This window comes from Indicator indicator, chromosome 24 (assembly GCF_027791375.1).
Source record: "Indicator indicator isolate 239-I01 chromosome 24, UM_Iind_1.1, whole genome shotgun sequence".
NCBI lineage: Eukaryota > Metazoa > Chordata > Aves > Piciformes > Indicatoridae > Indicator > Indicator indicator.
In genome coordinates, this window is record NC_072033.1 from 13,912,642 (window position 1) to 13,934,992 (window position 22,351).

Consider the following 22,351-nt stretch of genomic DNA (forward strand, 5'->3'; position numbering starts at 1 on the left):
CAATGCAAAATGTAATCAAGGCTAGGGGTACAAAAGATGGGGAAAGAAGCTTGAGGTCTGTTGGGAAAGATTTCAGAGTGAGGTTGAGAGGGTGGAAAAGCATAGATAAAGCAAGGTAGTGAGCAAGAGGAGGAATGTGGAAGAGCTGAAGACAAGTAACAAAGCTGAGTGGATTTTCTTCACTTCAAGTATGTATCAGAACACAGAGCTTGAGGAGGAGACAACAGCTCTTCTAAAAGACAGTAAGCAGCATTCAGTAATGTGCACTAAACAGTAATAAAATGGAGTGAAATCCTTGCTTCACTTTGAAGAGGCTAGGGAGAAGGGAGGGAGGATGACTAAGGCAGGGCATATTGTTCATCAGGTATTCTGCAAACCATTGGGAAATTTTCAGCAGTGTCAGTGGCTAGGCCTTGAGTCAGACCCAACTGATAGGTGAGTTGGGCAACTTCCCTGAGCAAAGGCAGAGGCAGGATCCAGAGCAGAGAATTCATAGCAGAGCTGAGAATAGCAGGAGAGCAGCTCCCTCTGGGCAGATCACAAGAAAGGGCTGTGCTCAGTGGGCACAAACTGTGCAAATACCTGCACAGAGGAGGGCAGCTGGAAATGATTGCACCCTGAGCTGCTTTGTTGTACTGGGATTGTGATTGCTGGTAAAACCCAGAGCATGCCCTGATTGCTCCTACCAGTTTCTTTGGTAAAAGGCTGCAGCTGGTAATTAACATTTTTTTTTCCCTTTAATCAGAATTGCCATTTCATCACTCCTGGGACAAGATATCCCATGCCTTTTGGGGAGTGAACTGAAAAGTCAGGGTTTGATCTAACTTTTGTAACTGCTTCAGAGACTTTAGTTAAAATGTGGGTTTGTAAGCTCTTGCAATAAGTAGCATTGCTCAGTGAATCACAGCAGATTAGATCTTGTCTTTATGGCCTTCTGGGTAATAGTACACTGACAGGACTGTTTTATTCAGCTCACTGCTTTCCAAGGGCTGTATTAGCTTCGTGGCTCTCTATGCAAACCAGGATCTTACTGCCAACCCCAACATCTGTTCTTCTTACATTTGCAAACCAAAACTGCAGATGAGGCTAATCTGCTCACAGAGAGGAGATGCAAGAGAGCTCTAAGCTCTCCTAGTCTTTAAACCCTGGCTTTTCAGAGTTCCCTTCAATCTGCAACCCTGGAATGTGCTTTGGGGACAAGGAAAAGCTAAGAAATGGATTTAATGTCTGCATGATCACAGAAACCATAGATGATGATAGAAAGATGTGCTGGAATTGCAGAGGTTTGCCATGCTGGAGGGAGCTGCCCTGGCTGATCTTGGTGTTATATTGGTGGTGCCCACAAGCTTTGCTCCTGCACTTTGGGTGCACAGACTCTTGTGGAGATGCAGGATTTTTCTTTCGGGGGCAAGGGCTGAAGCAAAATGATATAAATTTGCTTTAGGGCCTAGAGACTGAGGCCTTTAAAGTGCACCAGTGAGTGGTTATTAAGGGAGGGATGTTGAGCTCTCATTGATTGAGCTGAAACCATTACATAGAAGAGAAAACATCTAGAGGCTATATGGGACCTTTGGTTCTATGCTGTTTCTCCCCATCTTCTCCAAACTTAGAGTCATTACTTATAAGATGTAATTCTCAGATGAGAGCTGAGAGATGAAGATACTAGATTGGATATTAGATTGTTTTGCTCTGACTTACAGAAGAGAACTTTCTCTCCCTTTCTTTTCTCCCTTGGCTGACCTCCTGATAGGAAGAGATCAGCACTGACAGAGGTGCTCCTACCAGTCCTGCTTTAGACACATCCTCCCATCTGCTGTCTTTAGAGTGGAGCTCTACCACCTTACCCTTTAGGTGCCATGGTTTTAAAGTCCTTGTGATGTCTGCTGAAAACTGCTGAGTGGATGACAAAAGACAGCAGAGAAATTTGCTTCATTTCCTTCAGACTCTGCCTGCCATATGCTTTGAACTGGGAGGCAGAATTAATCAGTGAGTTTTGTGGTGGAAGAGATGAGCAACAGAGAGAGATTAAGGGAGCTCTCAGCTGAAACACAGGCAGAGTGCACATCTTGAGCATAGCCAGGGATAATGCTTACAATAAACCCCATGTCAGTATGGGATTTAGAAGAGAAGCCTTACATCTTCCAAGCACTTCCATTCCATGATTTCTTCTGTAGTGTCTGAACTCTTGCTTGTCTGTGCAATGTCCCTGGTGTGCCATCCTGAGAGGATGGGATGTATCCACCTTGCTGTTACTCCTATCTCAAGGCACAGCCCAAGGACAGTGTGTCCTTATGGAGGACAACTCATCCTTTCACTGGGTTGAATCGTTCCAAAAGATCTCTGTATTTCTCCATGGACTGTGTGGGGAACCTTGACAGCCAGTTTAGACTAGCTGTGTAATATTTAGCTGGCAGAAGTTGTGTGAGATTAATCCAGTGCTGGTGTCAAACTGGGACGTGGAAAAATTGCCATGATATTTCAAATGATCAGTAATGGGGATTTTGACAGAAGTTGGAAACTATAACATTTCTGTGCTAAAAAGGGAGCACAATGCTTTTCAGTGACATTCTTGTCATTTTTGAAATGTGTTTTAAGACCAATTTTCAGTCAAAGTACCCTTCATACAAATCTAAAGTTCTGGTAACCCACATGAGGGCTGGAGTAAACAGGGAGAAATAAAACAATTTATGCATTTGTTAAAGTATATTTCCTTTTTCTCTTTTTTATTTTTTTTGATGTTGTGAATGTTACAGACATGAAAAATTTCTTCTGTTTCTCCCTTCATTTTAAAAGTTTCTTCTAATCCATTTGTAAGAGACAGTGATGATGTCTGATAACCCTACAGAAGAGTTGAGTGATGCTTTTGTCTCACTGTGCTGAATATGTGGTCTCCTGGGATAGTCCTGTGGATAAGGTGCAGAACTGGAAATAAATTTTAACTGTTGGGAGAAGATGCAATGAAGACATTTGCTGTTCTTTAAAAAGCTCTTTAAAGTCTGTAGATAAAAAAGCTGCAAGTACAAGATTGTTACTGCTAAGAGCGTCATAAATTGTATTGTGTTCCCCCTCCTCCCCCCATTCTATTGTAACAACAACCAAAAAAAGGACAAATTCCAAAGTTTTGGGGGAAAATAGAGTTTACAACATCATAGAATGGCTCAGCTTGGAAGGGACCTCAGAGATCATCTACTCCAACCTTCTTGCCATGGGCAGGGACACCTCTCAACTAGACTCAGCTGCTCAAGGCTTCATCCAGCCTGACTTTGAACACCCCCACAGAGGAAGCATCCACACCTTCCCTGGGCAGCCTGTTCCAGAGCCTTCTTCCTCAGATCCAGTCTAATCCTGCTGTCCCTCCACTTCAAACTGTTCCCCCTTGTCCTGTCTGTAGACACCCTCATAAAAAGTCCCTCTGCAGCCTTCCTGTAGGATCCCTTCAGGTACCAGAAGGCAGCTCTAAGGTCCCAACAGTGTCTTCTCCAGGCTGAACACCCCCAGCTCCCTCAGCCTGTCCTCACAGCAGAAGTGCTCCAGCCCTTGGCTCATCTTTGTGGCATCCTCTGGACTATCTCCAGCATATCTGTGTCCTCCTTATGCTGGGGACACCAGAACTGGAGGCAGTATTGGTGGTGGGGGTCACACAAGAGCAGAGTTGAAGGGGCAGAATCACCTTTCTTGACCTGCTGTCCACACTCCTCTTGATGCAGCCTAGGCTATGATTTGCCTTATTTCATGAACTTTTATCAAGGCTGTTTGCCTCAAGTTAAAAGCAAGATTAAAGATACCAGCTCAAAGAGCTGAAACTTAATTTGGAGGTTTAGTTGTATTAGATGAAGAGAGGCAGCTTCTTCCTTGAGGGCTTTTCAGAGCACTTCACATGCCATGTGCATGTTGCTTTGTCCCACTTCAAAAATCAACCTGAGATTCTTCTTGCCTGTTATCTGGGTCATTTTTTGGTGTCACCACTGGTGCAGTAAGTTGGAATCATAGAATCACCAAATCATAGAATTGTTAGGGTTGGGCAGGACCTCAAGGATCAGTCAGTTCCAACCCCCCTGCCATGGACAGGGACACCTCACACTACAGCAGGTTGCTCACAGCCACATCCAGCCTGGCCTTAAAAACCTCCAGGGATGAGGCTTTTACCAGCTCCCTGGGCAACCTGTGCCAGTGTCTCACCACCCTCATGGTGTAAAACTTCTTCCCAACATCCAATCTGAATCCACCCACTTCTAGTTTTGCTCCATTCCCCCTGGTCCTATTGCCACCTGACATCCTAAAAAGTCCCTCCCCAGCTTTCTTGTAGCCCCCTTCAGATGCTGGAAGGCCACAAGAAGGTCTCCTGGGAGCCTTCTCTTCTCCAGAGTGAACAGCCCCAACTCTTTCAGTCTGTCCTCACAGGAGAGGAGCTCCAGCCCTCTGCTCATCCTCGTGGCCCTTCTCTGGACACCTTCCAGCACCTCCAGATCCTTCTTGTAATAGAGGCTCCAGAACTGGATGCAGTACTCCAGGTGGGGTCTCACCAGAGCGGAGTAGAGGGGGAGAATCACCTCTCTTGACCTGCTGGCCACACTTCTCTTGATGCAGCCCAGGAGGTGATTTGCTTTCTGGGCTGCAAGTGCACACTGCTGGCTCATGTTGAGCTTCTCATCCACCAGCACCCTCAAACCCCTTTCTTCAGAGCTGTTCTCAAGCCAGTCGCTGCCCAAGTGAAGGCTTCCATAAGGTTGTTGTATGATGCCATCACAAGAGGAGTCAGTAGATGTTCCTCTCCCAACCATCAGCCCTTGGGGGGGGGGGTTGCTGTGGTTCTTAACTGGCTTTGCTGCCTCGAGTTGCAAGTGTGGAGCTGTCTGCGGGAGGTGCTGTGTATTTCATCGCTGTGTCCGGTTTAATCAGCCCTTTGTCTGTCTGTGTGAATTGCTCCAAGTATAAATTCTTTGTTGTCTGTCTAACCACATGATTTACTGCAGCTCCTAGTGCAGTTGCCTTGAGCACAGGTAATTGTCTGGAGTTGGGAACATCATCAGTACTCTGAGAAATATACCTGCTTCCACAGTAGCTGCAAAGATTGCGTTTGTTAATACAGATACAGCAGAGCTTTTGATGGATTTGCCTGTGTAGCCTTTTTGGAATGCAAATATGGGATTTGATAAATATCACATCCCAGCAACATGCTGGGATTTTTTTTTAGGGGGTGAAAATCTCACCCAAAGAATGAACAGAGTATCGGAATCGTTGCTTTACTTAGCTGAATTGAACAGATATCCAAATCCTGGGTGGAGAACTGCATGCACATTTATAATCTGATTCTACATTTAATTAAGTGATGACTAAACTCCTTTTTGACTGAGTTGCTGCAGAATCACACCTTGTATTTCTGTGTTTTCTTGCTGTGATCTCGAATGCAAGTTGTGCTTAGAGACCTGTGTTTAGCATCTAAATATCAGTGCTTTGAGCTGGGCTCTACACAGCTGGTAGGGAGGAAATAAACTTAGTGGACTCTATATTATATTTCTTTTAAAAGGAGCCCAGTGTGCCCAGCAGTGACCTCTGTACCTCAGTAGCCTTTGCCAAGCAATTGGCCCTTCCATGGCAGTTGTGCAGTTCATTGTGTTGGCACTGCCAGATCAGATGAGCTCCACAGCCTAGCTCAGCGAGTATCTCCTGTGACAGAGCCCAGCACCAGCTCTTCCAGAGAAAGATCAAAATGTTCCTTGGTGGAAAATCAGGACATTATCTGCCTGCTGGGGTCGTTCCTTCTGGCATCTGAACTGCAGAGCATGCTGGGAGATGGAAAGATTGATATCTGTTATTTTATTTCCTTATCTGAAGGAACTTTGAACATCCTCAATATCATGAATATTTCTATTTTTTTTTTCACACTGCCTTGATGTCATTTCATTGCCATGAGTTTTGTGGGCTGCATGAAGGAACATTGCTCTGCTTCCCTTTGGTGTTTTCTACTGGGTTTCTGGGTCGTGCCATTTCTTATTTGCAGGATTTCATTTGCCATGTCACCCTCCTTGTTCTTTTCTACCTCTGATCTTGACAGCTTTATCTCTTGCCTCAGTTTCCATAAATCAGCTGAAGCCAAGGAGGCTGTTACTTCCAAGCTTGAGGATGACCTTGCAAAGCTCTGTCCTGAGACCACCAAGCAGCACTTGTGGTCTATGTAAAAGCTCTGTCAGGGTTATGGTGAGAGAAGTGAATTCAGTGAGCACAGTGTGTGAATGAACACTAACCTAAGGATCTAAACTTTGCATATTAAAAAGAAAGGCCCTGTAGGAGCAGAAATTGCTATGATACTCTTCCACCTTTTATTATTGGAGTATTCAATTACCCACCTGCAGGAACTGACAGATAAAATAAAACACTTAGAAACTCCTCTTTATCGTTACTGTCACTTTTCTTTCTCTCCTTCTTTCAGATGATCACTCAAGAGTGAGATTGCAGCTGCTGGATGGGGACCCTCACTCTGACTACATAAACGCCAATTACATCGACGTAAGGCTCCTGGACATCCCCACTATGACAACTCTGCTTCTGCATTCAGTGCATCTGACATAGGGACAGGCTGTTGATCTGCTCTGAGTGACAGCTGAACGTCTCACAAGCATCATGTTGTGACAGGGAGAAGGTTCTCAGTCTCCAGTTAGTTCTGTCTGGCCAGATGGAGGTTTCCTGTCTTTGACAGGTCCACCGGCAAAAAGCAGAATGTGGGCTAAGTGGTGTGCACAGGAATCAGTATCAGCCCTGTGCTGGAGCATCACTGGAGCTCTGAGACAGCAGCTTCCCACAGAGTTGCAGTGCAGAGGACTTGCAAATAGATTGATGTATTTGTTTGAGTGTCAGTTTAGTGCCCAGGGACCTTGTGGAGTCTCCCTCTCTGGAGACATTAAAAACCCACCTGGAAGCGTTCCTGTGTGACCTGGTATAAGTGATCCTGCTCTGGCAGGGGGAGTGCACTGGATGATTTTTCAATCCAGCCCCTAACATTCTGTGATTCTGTGAAAGCACCATTCAGAAAGCAGCCTCCTCACACACACAGTGATCAGATGGACACAGGCTCCTTGTCTGCAGCTCCTCATTCTTAGGAACATGACCTTCTGTAAGGGGCGAAGAATGCCCCTAATAAAGGTAGAGACAACTGGGGTGCAACATTTTATACTGAGGCAAACACTCTTTTCAATGGTGCAGCTTTATGCCAGTAAGTTTTGAGAGCTGTCCACAGGTTAGTGATGGGACTTGGGTTTCTCCAAGGAACTGTTAAAAACTGCCCCATTTTCCCATCTTCTCTTTGGCTGATTGTTCAGCCTAAGCAGGATTCCATCACTTAAAATCTCAGAGGGTGACTGAGTTGTCTATCTTCACTTATTCTATCACCAGTGGTAGTACACTGCTAAGAAAGCCGCAGTTGTGGTACCTGGGGAGTACAAAATCCATGCTGGTGTGCTTTGTCTGAGCTGTGCTCTCATGTTTTCTCTTTTCTTCCAGGGCTACCACCGGCCTCGCCATTACATTGCAACCCAAGGCAAGTTCATCCTTGTCTGTCTCAAGTATTTGTAAAGCCACTGCTGTTTTAAGCCTTTGTAAGAGAGAGTCACTGAGTGACATCTGTTTGGGGGAATGTCTGAAAACTAGGTATGGGGGCACAAAGGAGAAGGGTTTAGGATGTCCAAAGAAGGGCAGTGAAGCTGGTGAAGGGTCTAAAGCACAAGTTTTGTGAGGAGCAGCTGAGGGAACTGGGGGTGTTTAGCCTGGAGGAAAGGAGGCTGAGGGGAGACCTTCTCACTCTCTACAATCCCCTGAAAGGAGATTGGAGCCAGGTGGGTGTTGTTCTCCCACATAACAAGTGATGGGATGAGAAGAAATGGCCTCAAGTTGCACCAGGGAAGGTTTAGTTTGGACATTAGGAGAAATCTCTTCCCTGGCCCCAGCTGCCCATGGTAGTGGTGGAGTCCCCAACCCTGAAGGGATTTAAAAGCCATGTAGATGTGGTGCTGAGGGACATGGTTTAGTGGCATTGCTGGGTTAACACCTGGACTCATGGAGTCTTGGAGGTCTTTTCCAACCTTTCTGATTCTACAATGCAGGATCTTTAAGACACTCAAACACAAAACCTCAGCAATAGGAATAAAAAGTGCTGCAGACTTAGAGGTGGCAGTGCAATCTATAATGTGTCTGTTGTGCATGAAGTATGAGATTGGAACTAAAAAGGACTTTGTGGAGCTTGGGTTTACCTTCTGGACTGAAATTGCTTGAGGGGGCAATATGTATAAGCCTGTGACTGATGAACTTTTGGTGAGTGTGAAATAGAAGGAAATGCACTTGAACACTACTTTCTGTTAGTCGATGAGTTTCCTTTGCCTTGAGGGGAGGAGGAAAGAAAAAGGGGGAAAAAACAACATAATTCAGCACTCAGGGCTCCATGTTAAATGACAAACATTCTTACTCCTAGGTGCTGTTTTCCTGCACCACTGGCCAAACTCTTATGCCACAACCACTTCCTCTACCACGTCTATCACTGCAAAAATGATATTAGCAGAAAAGATAATTAAGTTCTCTGCCTTTGCTGGTCCCTGCTGAAAGAGTAAAGAAACAGACAAAACCTGTCATTGGAGGATGTGTGAGCCTGGGGAATGGAGCAAGGCAGAGAACATGGAGTATGAGGAGAATAGGTGAAGAGAGGCTGTGAGAGGATTTAGTCTGCAGTGTGCAAGAGAGGAAGGAAACAGAGCCAGGGAAAGGCTGTAGTTAATAAACCTCTTGTGAGTGCTTGTTGTTTGGCTGTTTGAACCTGTGCTATTTCTCTCTGGGGGAGTTTCAGAAAAGGGCTCATTTCTGCATGTTTCCTTCCTCTTTCACAATAAATATTAAAACGTGGAAGGGAGGAATTTTAGTGCCGCATCAGGTACAAATTTCAATACAGCCTTAACTGCAGACTCACTGTAGGGTGCATCCATTTCCCTCCACTTACAGATGATTACTGGCACTGTCTGCACTCCATGATACAGGCATCACCTCTCTTTCTAGAGTTATGGGACCTCAAATGCCCTCTGTGAGGAAGGTTGAAGTGTCCATTCTCTGAGAGCTCCAGGCTGTTGTGTCTCTGTAACTCTGAACTGCAGAGGGATGCTCTGAAAGGGAGAGTTGGATCCTTTGGGAGCAGGACAAAGGCTGGGGAACAGCTGAGAAGAGTTGTTGGTGTTCCATGCACTACCTTAAGATGTCCTTTTGTCTTTTCTCCTGCCCCAGGGCCTATGCAAGAGACAGTGAAGGATTTCTGGAGAATGATTTGGCAAGAAAACTCTGCAAGTGTTGTCATGGTCACCAACTTGGTGGAAGTGGGCAGGGTAAGGGTACCACTTTCCCAACACAGGAAGCCAGCCCAGCACTGGGTGTAACAGGGTGCTGTGTTCAGGCAAGCTCAGCAAGTGCCTTGCCTTTTGCTTTCTGTAGTAAGGAAATGAAGAAAGCTGTTCTGGGTTTTTCTCTAAAATACTGGATTTGGTAACACTTAGCTGCTTCCCTTCTACACTAATAGGGATCATATTCCTGGTGTAAGCCTCAGCTTTAGCAGGGTTATACAAATTTATGCTAGCTGAGAAGCTGTCTCCTTTTCCAGCACAGAAAGCAAAATGTACTTCTATAATAACTGTTCTTTTTCTGTATAATTTGAGCTCCTCTCTCAGCACAAAAATCCAGAGGGGTGAGAACACACAACTGGTGTTGAAACTCTCACAAGAGCTCTTTAAATAGCAGCTCAAAGCCTAGAGTTTCCAGTCACTTCAGAAGATCACTGCTCCATGGTGGTATGAGATGTGCACAGCTGGATCCTGGGACCACCCAGGAGTGTTGGCCACATCAACACCCACTGAACAGAGAAGTCTGAGGGGGGAATCTCATACATGCTTACAAATACTTCAAGGGTGGGTGTCAGGAGGATGGGACCTGGCTTTTTTTTCACTGGCACCCGATGACAGGACAAGGGATAGAGGCCACAAACGTGAACATAAGAAGTTGCAGCTAAAGATAAGGAAGAATTTCTTTAATGTAAGGGTGACAGAACCCTGGAATAGGCTGTCCAGGGAGGTGGTAGAGTTTCCATCTCTGTAGACATTCAAAACCCACCTGGATGTGTTCCTTTGTGACCTTCTTTAGGTGAACACACCTTGTGAGGGGGGTTGAACTCAATGATCAACAGAGGCCACTTCCAACCCCTACCATACTCTGGTACTGTGCTTCCTGTCTTAGCTGAAACAGAAATCCCTATGCCATCAGGAGGCAATTGTCAAAGCCCACAATGAAGCAAATAGGATTAACTTCTGTAGGTTAGACTTTAGGGAATGAGCAAAAGGCACATCTGGGGTTGTTTTCCACCTCATACTCTTCCCACTCCTCATGGGCTTTGATTTAGAGCCATTCCCAGCCAGAAACTGGAGCCCTTAAAAATTGTAAGCTGATGCTTGTCACCTTCCGTTGCTGTGGGACTAAGAAAAAGAAATTAAATGGTAGTTTATTCCCAGCCATTAGTAATTCAGCTGCTTTGTACTTGATTTCTTTTAGATCTGATGGTTGAATGCTAGCTGGTTCTGTTCATTTATCGTTATTTATTCTATTTTGCCTTCTACTGACACTTCAGTTTGAAATAAATGCCTCCAGGTGAAAAAACCCACAAAACCAACAAACCTACATTAATCATATTTAAAATTTATAAAACCTGTTCTGATTATGACTGGAACCAGAACATGAAACCTGCTTCACAGTAGTTAATTGCTTCAACTTTTTGGTGCTGTTTCAGTCTTTCATGCTAAAGCACTTAATAACTTCATAGTCTTTGTGAGTCTAAATATCCTTTCTAGAGCTTCACAGCCTTGTCTCTTATTTTTGCTGTGAGTTTTGCACATGGCTTCTAGAAGTGGCTAAGCTTGGAATATATTTACATGACCAGATTTCTTTCTTGAGCCTTAGCTGAGATTTGTCACAGCTCATGAAATGTCAAATTTGTGTCTATGCCTGACAAGCAGAGCTTAAAGTCAAACAAATTTAATGTATCAACAGGTATCTCACAATCCCTGTGAACTGAAATTCTTTGGCTGAACAGAAAGGGTTGAGAATTACAGGAGAACATAAATGTTTCTCAGAGGGGCTGGTGGTAGTGACTGACAGGTGTTCTGTAAGCATGTTCTGTGGGCAGGAAATTGAAGGGGAGACTGTCTTAAAGAAAAAGCTAAAGTCATCCTCTTAATTTGCATTCACACAGAGAAAACAAACAAACAAAAGAAAAAAACCTCCTCCCTGTGGTTTCTAAGGTGGTAAAGGAATTTTGAGTAATTTATCCAGTTAATTTTGCCAAGGTCTTGTACATCAGGAGGTAGCCCCTTTTGGGTTGTCTTCAGCTCGGAAACAGAGTAATATGTAGGTCAGCTCTGGCTCAGTTTGAGCTTAATTCTTCTCAGTATTTTCCTTCTTTCCCTCCCCAGGTGAAGTGTGTTCGATACTGGCCAGATGACACCGAGGTCTATGGAGATATTAAGGTTACACTGATTGAGACAGAGCCCTTGGCTGAGTATGTCATACGTACATTTACTGTGCAGAAGGTAAGGAAAGCTTCAGTCACTACAGCACTTCACGTGTGTTCAGCAGTGTGAACTCAGGGCACCACAGCCAGAATGCTCTTGGAGATGGGAGCTGTTATTGTTTGGACAGCTTTCACTTCAGAAACCTACATTTTGGGCAGAGATTCCAATTTGGGACCAATGATTTTACATGAACATCTTGAAGTAGAATCTGCAGTGCGTGAGGTTTAAATGCATCCAAGAGCCAGCAGATAGTTGATGATATGCCAGGAATAATAACTGTTGTATTTCACACTGGCAAGTTACAGATGAAAAAAGGTATCACTTAAACTGGGTGGAAGCTAGGGTGCCATTTCTACAGCAATAAAAATATAATAATGGCAAAAGTATAAAAATTATCCCCAAATTGGCAGGCTTTGGAAAAGTTTTGTTATTCGTAATTAGAAATTGGACGTCAAAGTGTCAGAGTCTTCCAAGTCTGTCCAAATCAGTGCCCAACACTCACTAAGTGGTTTTAAAGTTCCTCAAACATTCCTGCTAGATGAACTTCAGCCACACTGGGAATGTTTTTTTTTTTTTCCCAGTTTCCCAGTAGATTAGCTCCATATTTCATTCTGTCACTGAAACACTTGGCAAGACATGCCAAAATCTGACAGGTTAGAGGACCTGCTGCTGGTCTCCATCTACATTTCACATACAACAGAATCTCACATCTAACTGGCACTTCTGTATTACCCTTTGCAGGGCACATATGAGTGCTGTCAGTTTTCATCTACCAATAACTTGGTCTCACCAGAATAGCCAGGACTGGGTACCAGTTTACACCACCAGCTGTAATCTCAGACTGAGATTTTTTGGGGCAGGAGATGGCAGAAAATCCTCTGTTGCCTGGGGCATGATGTTTGTTCCCCAGGCCATTGCTTCAACACCTCAAAAAGGATTTAAGAGTGACTTCTTGGTGGTTTAGGGCAAGTTGGTCTTAACCAAGGTTAACTTTGGGGTTAACCAAGGAGGCTGGAGAAACGCAGCTGGGGTATGCTGGCATTGAACTCACTCTGTAAAGTTCTTAATCAGCTGGGTTTGAACTCCAAAACCACAGATTTTAACTGGGAGCTGCCATTCACCTTCATAGCCCTTAGTTCTGTGTTACCCACTTCATTTGCACTTGAGTTCAGCTGGAAAGCTCAGGGTGAAAAGCCCCACAGAACATCTTAGAACATCCTGCTGTGTCAAAGGAGGGCTGACTGCTGTGCAGCCCTCCGCCTGAGGGGGAGGAGCAGCGATCAGAATATGCTGACTGCAGTCTGAGGAAAGAAAAATAGAGGCTGTGTTGTCTCCTCAGAAAGGCTACCATGAGATCCGAGAGATTCGGCAGTTCCACTTCACCAGCTGGCCAGACCACGGCGTTCCTTGCTATGCCACCGGCCTCCTAGGCTTCGTTCGGCAAGTGAAGTTCCTCAATCCCCCAGAAGCAGGACCCATTGTTGTGCACTGCAGGTATGTGAGCTCTTTGTCTGAGCCTTTCCTCCATCTCCAGCTTTTTTTTTTTTTTTTCCCCACCCCTTCCTTTCTTGTTCTTATCTGACAACAATCAGCTACACTTCGTTTGTTCGAGAGCACAATTCGTGGGCATCACCAGGAAACAAAGTGGAATTTGGGTTTCTTTTCTAAAGCAGCAGCTCTGAAGCTCAGCTGGCTTGAATCAGAGATGATCCAAGTAGGTCAGAGAAGGCCATTGAAATGCAGAACACTCTGGTGGCCTGTGCTCTCTTAGGTACTCATATCAAAAATCTGCCACAGCCATTCCAGTCATTATCTACAGCACACCTCACATGGCAGAAGGGAAAATGCTTATCTTTAAAGTAACTTTGTTTTCTGTACCCATATGCTGTGCAGTTCAGCTTGGTACCCAACATCAGTACTTGGACCAGTTCTCATGGAGACCTTTATCCATGATCTAGATGAGGGGATTGAGGCACTCTCAGTAAGCTTGCAGACAACATCAGATTGGGTGGATGTGTCGATCTGCTTGAGGGTAGGAAGGCTCTACAAAGGGGTCTGGACAGGTTGGAGGTCAGTTATATTGGATTCAGCAAGGATAAGTGTCATGTCCTGCATGCAGGTCACAACAACCCCATGAATACTCCAGGTTTGGGGCAAAGTGGCTGGAAACTGCCCCAAGTTCTGATCTGAAAAGGATCAGGGAGTGTTGGTGAACAGCCTGCTGAAGTTGAGTCGTTGCGTGCCCAGCTGGCCAAGTAGGCCGACAGCATCCTGGCTTGGATCAGCAATAGTGTGACCAACAGGACCAAGGGAATGATTGTTCTCCTGTACGCAGCACCTGTGAGGACTCACCTTGAATACTGTTTTCAGTTTTGGAACCCTCATTACAAAGAAGGACACTGAGTGGGTGTCCAAAGAAGGGCACTAAAGCTGGTGAAGGATCTGGGGCACAGATCTTGTGAGGAGCAGCTGAGGGAATTGGTGTTGGTAAGCCTGGAGAAAAGGAGGCTGAGGGGAGACCTTCTGGCTTTCTACAACTCCCTGAAAGGACATTGAAGCCAGGTTGGGATTGGACTCTTCTCCCAAGGAACAAGGGATAAGACAAGAGAAAATGGCCTCAAGTTGCACCGGGGAGGTTTAGGTTGGACATGAGGAATAATTTCTTCCCCAAAAGGGTTGTGAAGCCCTGGAACAGGCTGCCCAGGACAGTGGTGAAGTCCCCATCCCTGAAGGGATTGAAAACCCATGTAGATGTGGTGCTGAGGGGCATGGCTTAGTAGTGACCTAGCAGTGCTGGGTTAATGGTTGGACTTGATGATCTTAAAGGTTTCTTCCAACCAAAATCATTCCATGATCCTAGCAACAGTCTTATCTGAAATGTCACTTTGTCTTCCTGGGTCTGGATGCCAGCACTATGCATCTTGGTTTCCTCAAAGCCCAGAAGCTGGGATGGGAATGTCAGACTGGAAACCTGCCCAGGCTGTTGTTTTTTTTTTCAATCAGCTTCCAGCTATTAAATAAAAGGGAGAAGCTTGAGGGATTCTCACTGCTTGGTTTCCAGCTGTGAAAATTCAGACTATTGAACCACATGCTTACCAAGTCCCCAGCTGCTGCTGTTACTGGTGAGGGCTCTTCTGCATTGTTTGCTCCCAACTGAGCTTAAAGCTCTGCTCTGGAAGGCATTGTTTGAATATGTAGAAGAGTGACCCTGACTTGAAGAACTAATGGTTTGAGATGTGATCAGGCATGCTGCTGGTGATGGGAGAGCAGACTAATGCACACCACCTGGCATCAGTTAGGTGACTGTGAAAGCAAGAAAAGACATTGCTACATGGGTTTGGGCTGGCAACAGCTGCTTCTGCAGTGCTGAGGCCACAGCTCAGAGTGTGTGTCCTATAAAGGAGATATGACTGAAGAACAAAGCTAAAGAGCAGAGCTGGCTGTCCCAAAATCTCACCACTAATCAATCCACAGGCAGTAATCTCTAATTGCCATGCTGTGTGACTGGGAAGAGAGAAAGAACACACCTCACATCCACTTAATAAAGGGAAAATCAATTAAATCTTACCTTTTAAAGCCAGTTTTGGAAGGAGGGAGTGTTTTTTTGTTGTTGTTGAGGGGTTTTAGCAAGCAATGAATCTGGCATGTAATAAAACACAGCTAAGCCTGAGGAGCTGGCAGAAGGGAATTTGTTTAGACCCCAGGGTACCTTGGTGCCATGACATGTGTCTGGCCCTGCAAGGAGTCTGAACCTGATTCCTTGTCACCAAGAAAGCAAGGAGGCATTTTTCATCCTTCACATTTTGATGAATAAATGCCATTTCCTCTCCCTTATTTATCTGCTTTTGAATTTTAATGACTCGCTTAAAGTGGTAATTACCAAATTCTCCCTACCAATGTCTGGCTGGATAATCTCACTGTTCACTATTTATGAAGTGCCAGGATCCTCTAAATATAGAAATGTTATAACTATTTGTTAAAATTCTGAAAAGCTGAGAGATAAAGGGAGAGGAAATGCCACTTGTTCATTAAAATCCTGCAAATGAAAAATATCTTCCCTCTATTCAGCAGTTGATTAATCTGGTCCATTAATTTATGGTCATTCATATCTCCTTGCTCTTGGCTCTGCTGGAGTCTGTGTGCAGCTGAAGTTTCCCTGATTTCAGCTGAGTTTTCCTTCTACCTTTGGAGTAATGTGAAGAGACGTTCCCTTCTCTCTATCCTTCACACCTAAACAGCTTGGATGATTTCCCAGGAGGGAAGGAGGACACAATGACAACACAGTTTTGCAGGAGGTGGTCTGCAAGCAGTGGGGTGCTGTAAACTGAGGAGTTTGAGCAGCCTTGAACTCCTTGCTCTGTAATTTCACAGTCCAAAACGTGAAATCACCCTCCTCAGGACACAGACTCCTCCTGATTGGAAAGGGAAAAGAAATATGTGAGATGGAGGACTGAGTCCTTTGCATCATGCCCACTTGAGTAAAACTGTGCATGGCTTTTAAGGAGTCCCAAGGAAGAAAATGTCTGGAATTGTGTCTGTTTGCAGCCTGGTGATGAGAGGTGTGCAAGTGAACTGACCCATAAAATCATAATGGTTGTTTTCCTAGTGTGATTTCTTGGCGTTCAAAAGCACAAAGCTTTTCTTCTCCTGCCTGGGTCTGTTTCCTTTTCAAGAAATATTATTTCACCTCATTCTCTTCAGTCCTAAGCTAATTTATCTACACACAAAAACTGGCCCATCAAAGAGAGAGGAGCAGCTTCCAAGAGAAGACGCCTGTGTGATACAGTTATTTTCTCCTTCATAAAGCCCTTCCCCCTGGTGGTCCTGTGATAATCCAGACCCTGATTGTTTTCCCTTCTTTCAGTGCTGGGGCTGGGAGGACAGGGTGCTTTATTGCCATCGACATCATGCTTGACATGGCAGAGAACGAAGGCGTGGTAGATATCTTCAACTGCGTGCGAGAGCTGCGGTCCCAAAGGGTCAATCTGGTGCAGACAGAGGTAGGTGCCAGCAGGTCTCCTCTTACCATGCACCACTTCTCTGTCAGCCTTGCCAACTCAATGGGAGCCCAGCAATTCATGAAGTCAACACTTGCTTGCTGTGTGATGTGGCTATACGGAACTTTCAGTGGCTAAACATGACCAGATGTGTGTTGAATCATTTACTGGCAACTGCTCAGGGCCTCCCAAGACAGGAGGGCAAACCTTGAAGCTTAGGTCTTAGCACTGCTGATTAATTTTATTCACCAGGTAGAGAAAAGCTAGCTCCTGAGTCGTCTCATGACTCATTCATAGGTGTGCTGCAGACTCCAGTAGTGCCTGTTTTATATCAGTTGTGAGCTAAACAAATGAAACATCCTTAATTCAGGCTCTGGATGCTGGTGAAGCAAGCTGCTCAGTCATGTAGTGTGGTTGTGTAGCAGCTACACAAACTCCTGTGGAACTACTATCCTACTGCAAAAATTTCAGGTGTGTGCTTCAATGCCTTCTCCTCCTGAGGGTCTGGACAATAGCCTGGAACAGAGAAGGGCTTTTAACTTTGTTGGACTTCTCATATTTAGTTCAGAGGAAGAAGCTTTACCCAAAAAACTAAGTCCAGGGGTTTTAAGAGCCAGATGGAGCAGAGCCTTTAGTACAGGTGTTTGTCTGGTGGTATAACTGGTCCAAAGCACAATCCATTCCTGATCATTGCCTTGTGACTGTGAACAGAAAAACTTTAGACCCTGATCTTCTCCTCAGCAAACCCACATCTTGTCCTGGTGTTCCTGAGTGGTGAGTTCCCATTTTACTTGTAAATTGGAAATGAATATGTGAGACCTTGAAGGCAATGATGGATGAAATATGCTCACAAAGCTGTCACATAGCACCCTGTGTAATTTGTCTCCACATGAAACAGAGCCAAATATGCATATCAGGCCTGACTTAAGAAGAAAGAAAAGAAAAGAATAAGTGTGGTATTTCATGATCTGTATTGAAGATATGATTATAATCCTTTATTCCCTTCCCTCTGCAGGAGCAGTATGTGTTTGTCCATGATGCCATTTTGGAGGCATGTCTCTGTGGCAACACGGCCATTCCAGTTTGTGAGTTCAGATCCATATATTACAACATCAGCAGGCTAGATCCACAGACCAATTCCAGCCAGATAAAAGATGAGTTTCAGGTAATTTTCTAAGTCTTAGCCATTACAGTTAGTGTGCTGAAGGTGTTTTTAATCACTTTTTGTGTGTTATTTTACGATTCCAGCAGAGCAGAGAAGGGGGACACTGAGCCAAAGTCTGATTTCAGCTGATTTTTGTTGTTTTACTACTGGATCAGGCAGAGATTTGGTTTTGAGCATAAACTCAGCCTTCAGCAAGGAAAAAAAAATTCCCCATCACTTCTGTAGAGCAAGGGTACTAATTTTCATACATAATGTTGTACTTCTCATTCCAGCAAATATCCTGTGTTGTTCATTTTCCTGTGTAATTTATGCAGAAACATTTATGCCTCAAGGTCCCTTATTATCCGTTCTCATTGGCTCATGTGCTGCTTCCCAGCCTTGACAATCAACTTGTTGATGTCCTTCCATACAAAGGAGAAAGGGAGCTCAGTAAGCATTGACTTTGTGGTTGCCAGTTTTCAGTGAGCAGAACCCCTCAGTTCATAGCATATTTTGCCAGGTGCCTGGTGATGAGAACTGAAATAATACATAATAAAACTCCCAGGTGCTGGCTTACCACAGTTTGTCTGGGGCAAGCAGGAAATGGGGACCTTTCCACCTTCCTGTGTCTCCATGGCTTGTCCCACCTGAATAAATGGGCTTGGGACAGGAGTGATGAACCTGGTGTGGTTGTATCTGTGGCACAGTGGAGAACTCACTCTGCAGAGCACTGAGCTAAGCTTTCTAGTTTTATTCCCCATGTATTTGTAAATCCCTTTAGGATTTTCAGCCAACACCAGTGTCTAGGAAAAAAAAAAAAGATCATATTTTGGGAAATCTGGAACAAGGTGAGTTTGATGGGATAGAGAAAGAGACCTCTGCTGTTTGCTGTGATGCTGTTCTTCTTAGCCAGCAGTATAACAATGAAGATTCCTTTAATTATAGGAAATTCTCAGCCCTTTTCCCAGCAGAGTATCTTCTGCAGCAAGAGAATGCCTTTTGGGAGCCCCAGTCTGAGGCAGATGCCTCTTTCCTTCCCTCAGTGCAGAGGGAGAATGTGTGTTTTTTATCAGAAATCTTGCAGGGATTCATCAGGGTTGGTGCAGTGAGATAAAGAACGTGGGTCCCAACTGATGACAGCTCAATTAAAGAAAGCTCTGCTTTTATCAGGTGATATCAGATCTGCACAAGTGTTTCTGGTTCTGGATGCTTGGCATGAAGGAGCCAAAGCCTAACTTCGTCAAATGCTGTTATGCTATTAAAAAAAAACCCTCCACTTACTGGGCTTATTTTGTCAGGATACAAGACGAGATTTGTCGCCTCTCTGCTTGTTCTTTTGAGCTGCCAGGGACTGGCAACTCCTCTGGGAGGAAAATGCTCCAGTGTGCTTTACATAAGAAGTTCATTCCCTGTCTAGTTGTAGAACCTATTTTTACAGGATTTTGGCTCAGAGCATTCTTCAGCCCTAATTGTCTGGATTTAATGCAAAAGATGGTATCTGTTGCTACAATCCTTGTGAACCAGTTGATCTAACTATAGATCTGGTGGTGCAGTTTGTATTATTTAGGTCCCACTGGCCCTCTGGTAAGGCTGGATGTGTTTCTGATGCACTCCATTGTGTCTGAACATGGAAAAGCTTGTTCTGAAGACTATTTGTAATCTGAATAAGTACAAAACCAAGGGAGAGAGAGAGAAGGGGCATAAAATATTCACTTGCCTAATTATCTGCACTCTCAGAGATCTGAGATTCCATGTTGCTTCCCCAGCCACACTACCTACCTGCTTTCTATCTTGAGACAAAAGGGCTTTAACGTGGAACCTGGCATCATTTAGGACAGCTGTGTTATCCTTTGACACATCCTATTATCTTGAATTGTTTGACACTCCTCTTTCCTCCATTCATAACCTCTCTGTGACAGAAGTCAAGTCATTTTGGCCTCTAAATGTTTTTTCTTCCTCTGATGAGGAGTTCACAGAGAACACAGAAGAAGTGACAGCAAAGTGACATTGGATAGCCACTCATCTACCACCACTTAAGTGTCAGTGTTGTGTTCACTTTGCTTTGCTGGTTTTGATCCCTGCTGACCGGCTTGGACTGGTTTGGCAGGAGGCTTCCACAGCAGATGACACACAAGGAAATCAAATTTAAAGAAATACAGTTTGTCAAGCTATGGGAAAGGCAGATAACAGTAAAAGACTGACAGCAAGACCCCAGAGATAAGGTGTGACTGTGTAAGTGAGGCATCCTGTGTGTCACTCTGAAAGGAAAGTAGCAGTCGAAATAACGCATGAAATAAACAGACTTTCCTGTTAAGAAACCCAAACAAACACACAAACAACATCTTCTCTTAGGTTTTTATATGCATTGTTAAGATAAATCAGTGGTTGGGTTGGACTGAGGAATCACCAGAAAATTTTAACCCAGTCTGACCTGCTGGGTGAGCTGGGTCAGTACTCAGGGTACTTCTGCACAGGATCCATCTGAAGAGGGAGAAGGATGAAGTCTTCCACCCTAGGGATGATAGAAACACAAGGAGGGTTCGCTCTGTGACCAGGTCAAAGCTGCCACTTGAACCTGTGTCAGCTGTTTCTGACCTCTAGGAAAGAACAGAAACCTTATCTAGCTGCTACAGGCTTTCAGAGCTGGAAGTGTGTAGTGTCCTCAGTTTTTGCTGCAGCTTGCTGTTTTGGGACTGTGTGTAAAACGCAACATACTGTAACAGCAACCAGCTCCTCAGCGCTGCCTTTGCATCCTCTGCAATCCTAGGGACCTGCTAGTTTAGTAAGCATCTTGAGCAGATGGCATCCTTCTTGGAAGTCACTCCAGAGGCAGCCTGCTTCTCTCTTTCTTCCAGACGCTCAACATCGTGACGCCGCGCGTGCGGCCGGAGGACTGCAGCATCGGCCTGCTGCCCAGGAACCACGACAAGAACCGCTGCATGGACGTGCTGCCCCTGGACCGCTGCCTGCCCTTCCTCATCTCTGTGGATGGAGAGTCAAGTAACTACATCAATGCTGCACTCATGGATGTAAGCAGTGCTGCCCGGTCCCCACTGATCCTAGCCCACCTGCAGTTGATTCATTCTCAGGGTACTTTCCTGGGAGAGGGGGATCCAAAGCAAATATGTTTGTTTTTTTTTTTTTGCCTGCAGTTTCTGGGGTTGGCACCTCCAGACTGGGTAAAGGCACAGAGAAGTACCTAGGCTGTGGTTAACACACTGCCCTTGCCATTCTGCCTCACACTGGTGGAAAACTTTTGACAAGTTCATGAGATAGAATGCATCACAAAGTCACATAATATCTCTGTCTCTATCTATCTCTATCATCTCTATCTCTATCATCTCTATCTCTATCATCTCTATCTCTATCATCTCTATCTCTATCATCTCTATCTCTATCATCTCTATCTCTATCATCTCTATCTCTATCATCTCTATCTCTATCATCTCTATCTCTATCATCTCTATCTCTATCATCTCTATCTCTATCATCTCTATCTCTATCATCTCTATCTCTATCATCTCTATCTCTATCATCTCTATCTCTATCATCTCTATCTCTATCTCCATCTCTATCTCCATCTCTATCTCCATCTCTATCTCCATCTCCATCTCCATCTCCATCTCCATCTCCATCTCCATCTCATGTCTAACTCTATCTCTAACTCTATCTCATCTCTAACTCTGTCTCTATCATCTCTATCATCTCTATAATCTCTATCATCTTCTGTCTCTATCTCTATCTCTGTCTCTCTCTCTCTCTGTATATATATATATATATGTATATCTTTGGCTGGATGAGACTTTTAAGATCACCCAGTCCAACCTTTGATCCAGCACTGTCAACATGAAACCACACCCCTAAGGACCAGGTCCACATGCTGCTTACACACCCCCAGGGATGATGACTCCACCACTGCCCTGGACAGACCATTCCAATATTTGACAACCCTTCCACTGAGGAAGTATTTCGTAATATCCATCCTAAACCTCCACTCTGGCAGCTTGTACTGTAGCAGAGCAGGTGAACAGAGAAGTGGTGGGAAGAGTCTTCCCATACATCAGTTGCTGTATAAGTTGGAAGAGAAATGTTTGCCAGAAGCTGCCAGCTCAGCTCTTTGGAAAGAATAGTTTGCTGTGTGGAATGAATGATTTATTTGAACTTCAGCAGTTAATAATATGGGGAGTACAGGGATCAGATGTGCAAAGTACTTCAAGGCTGAAGGACATGAGTTCAGATGATTTGAATCTGTCTTGAAGGCATTCTCCCCTGCTTTGCTTATAAGCTAGAATCTCCCAGCACAGATCATTTGTATAGGGTGAATTATGTTGATGGTTTCTTTTTTGCTGTGATATTTTACTGCCTTTGGACAGGAATGTCTTTAAAGCCACTAATTACTGCAGTTGGAGTATGTGTGAAATGTCCTCATCTTTTCCCTAGTGATGTTGGGGTTGGTCTTTCTCTTTTCTGTTCTTTCAGTCTGTGGGGAACTGCATTTAAGAGGTTAATTCAGATGGTCACAGAATTAATATTTAGATCTTTTTCAGAACAGTGGTGATGTTTTCATTGCAAATATGCCTAAGGAAATAGTTGGGGGGTTTTAGTTTTGAGGTTTTTTTTTTCCT

The 22,351-nt window shown here is 44.6% G+C and overlaps 1 protein-coding gene across 1 annotated transcript in view; it reads left to right on the plus strand.

Moving 5' to 3' along the window:
* The window catches only part of PTPRT (protein tyrosine phosphatase receptor type T), a 419,404-nt gene that overhangs the window by 387,352 nt on the left and 9,701 nt on the right, over positions 1-22,351 (plus strand). The window contains exons 23-30 of the mRNA XM_054391936.1: positions 6,431-6,507; positions 7,498-7,534; positions 9,259-9,356; positions 11,487-11,603; positions 12,925-13,079; positions 16,450-16,585; positions 17,598-17,747; positions 20,582-20,755. Coding sequence (XP_054247911.1) covers positions 6,431-6,507; positions 7,498-7,534; positions 9,259-9,356; positions 11,487-11,603; positions 12,925-13,079; positions 16,450-16,585; positions 17,598-17,747; positions 20,582-20,755 — 944 coding nt within the window. The remainder of the gene's footprint in view (positions 1-6,430; positions 6,508-7,497; positions 7,535-9,258; positions 9,357-11,486; positions 11,604-12,924; positions 13,080-16,449; positions 16,586-17,597; positions 17,748-20,581; positions 20,756-22,351) is intronic.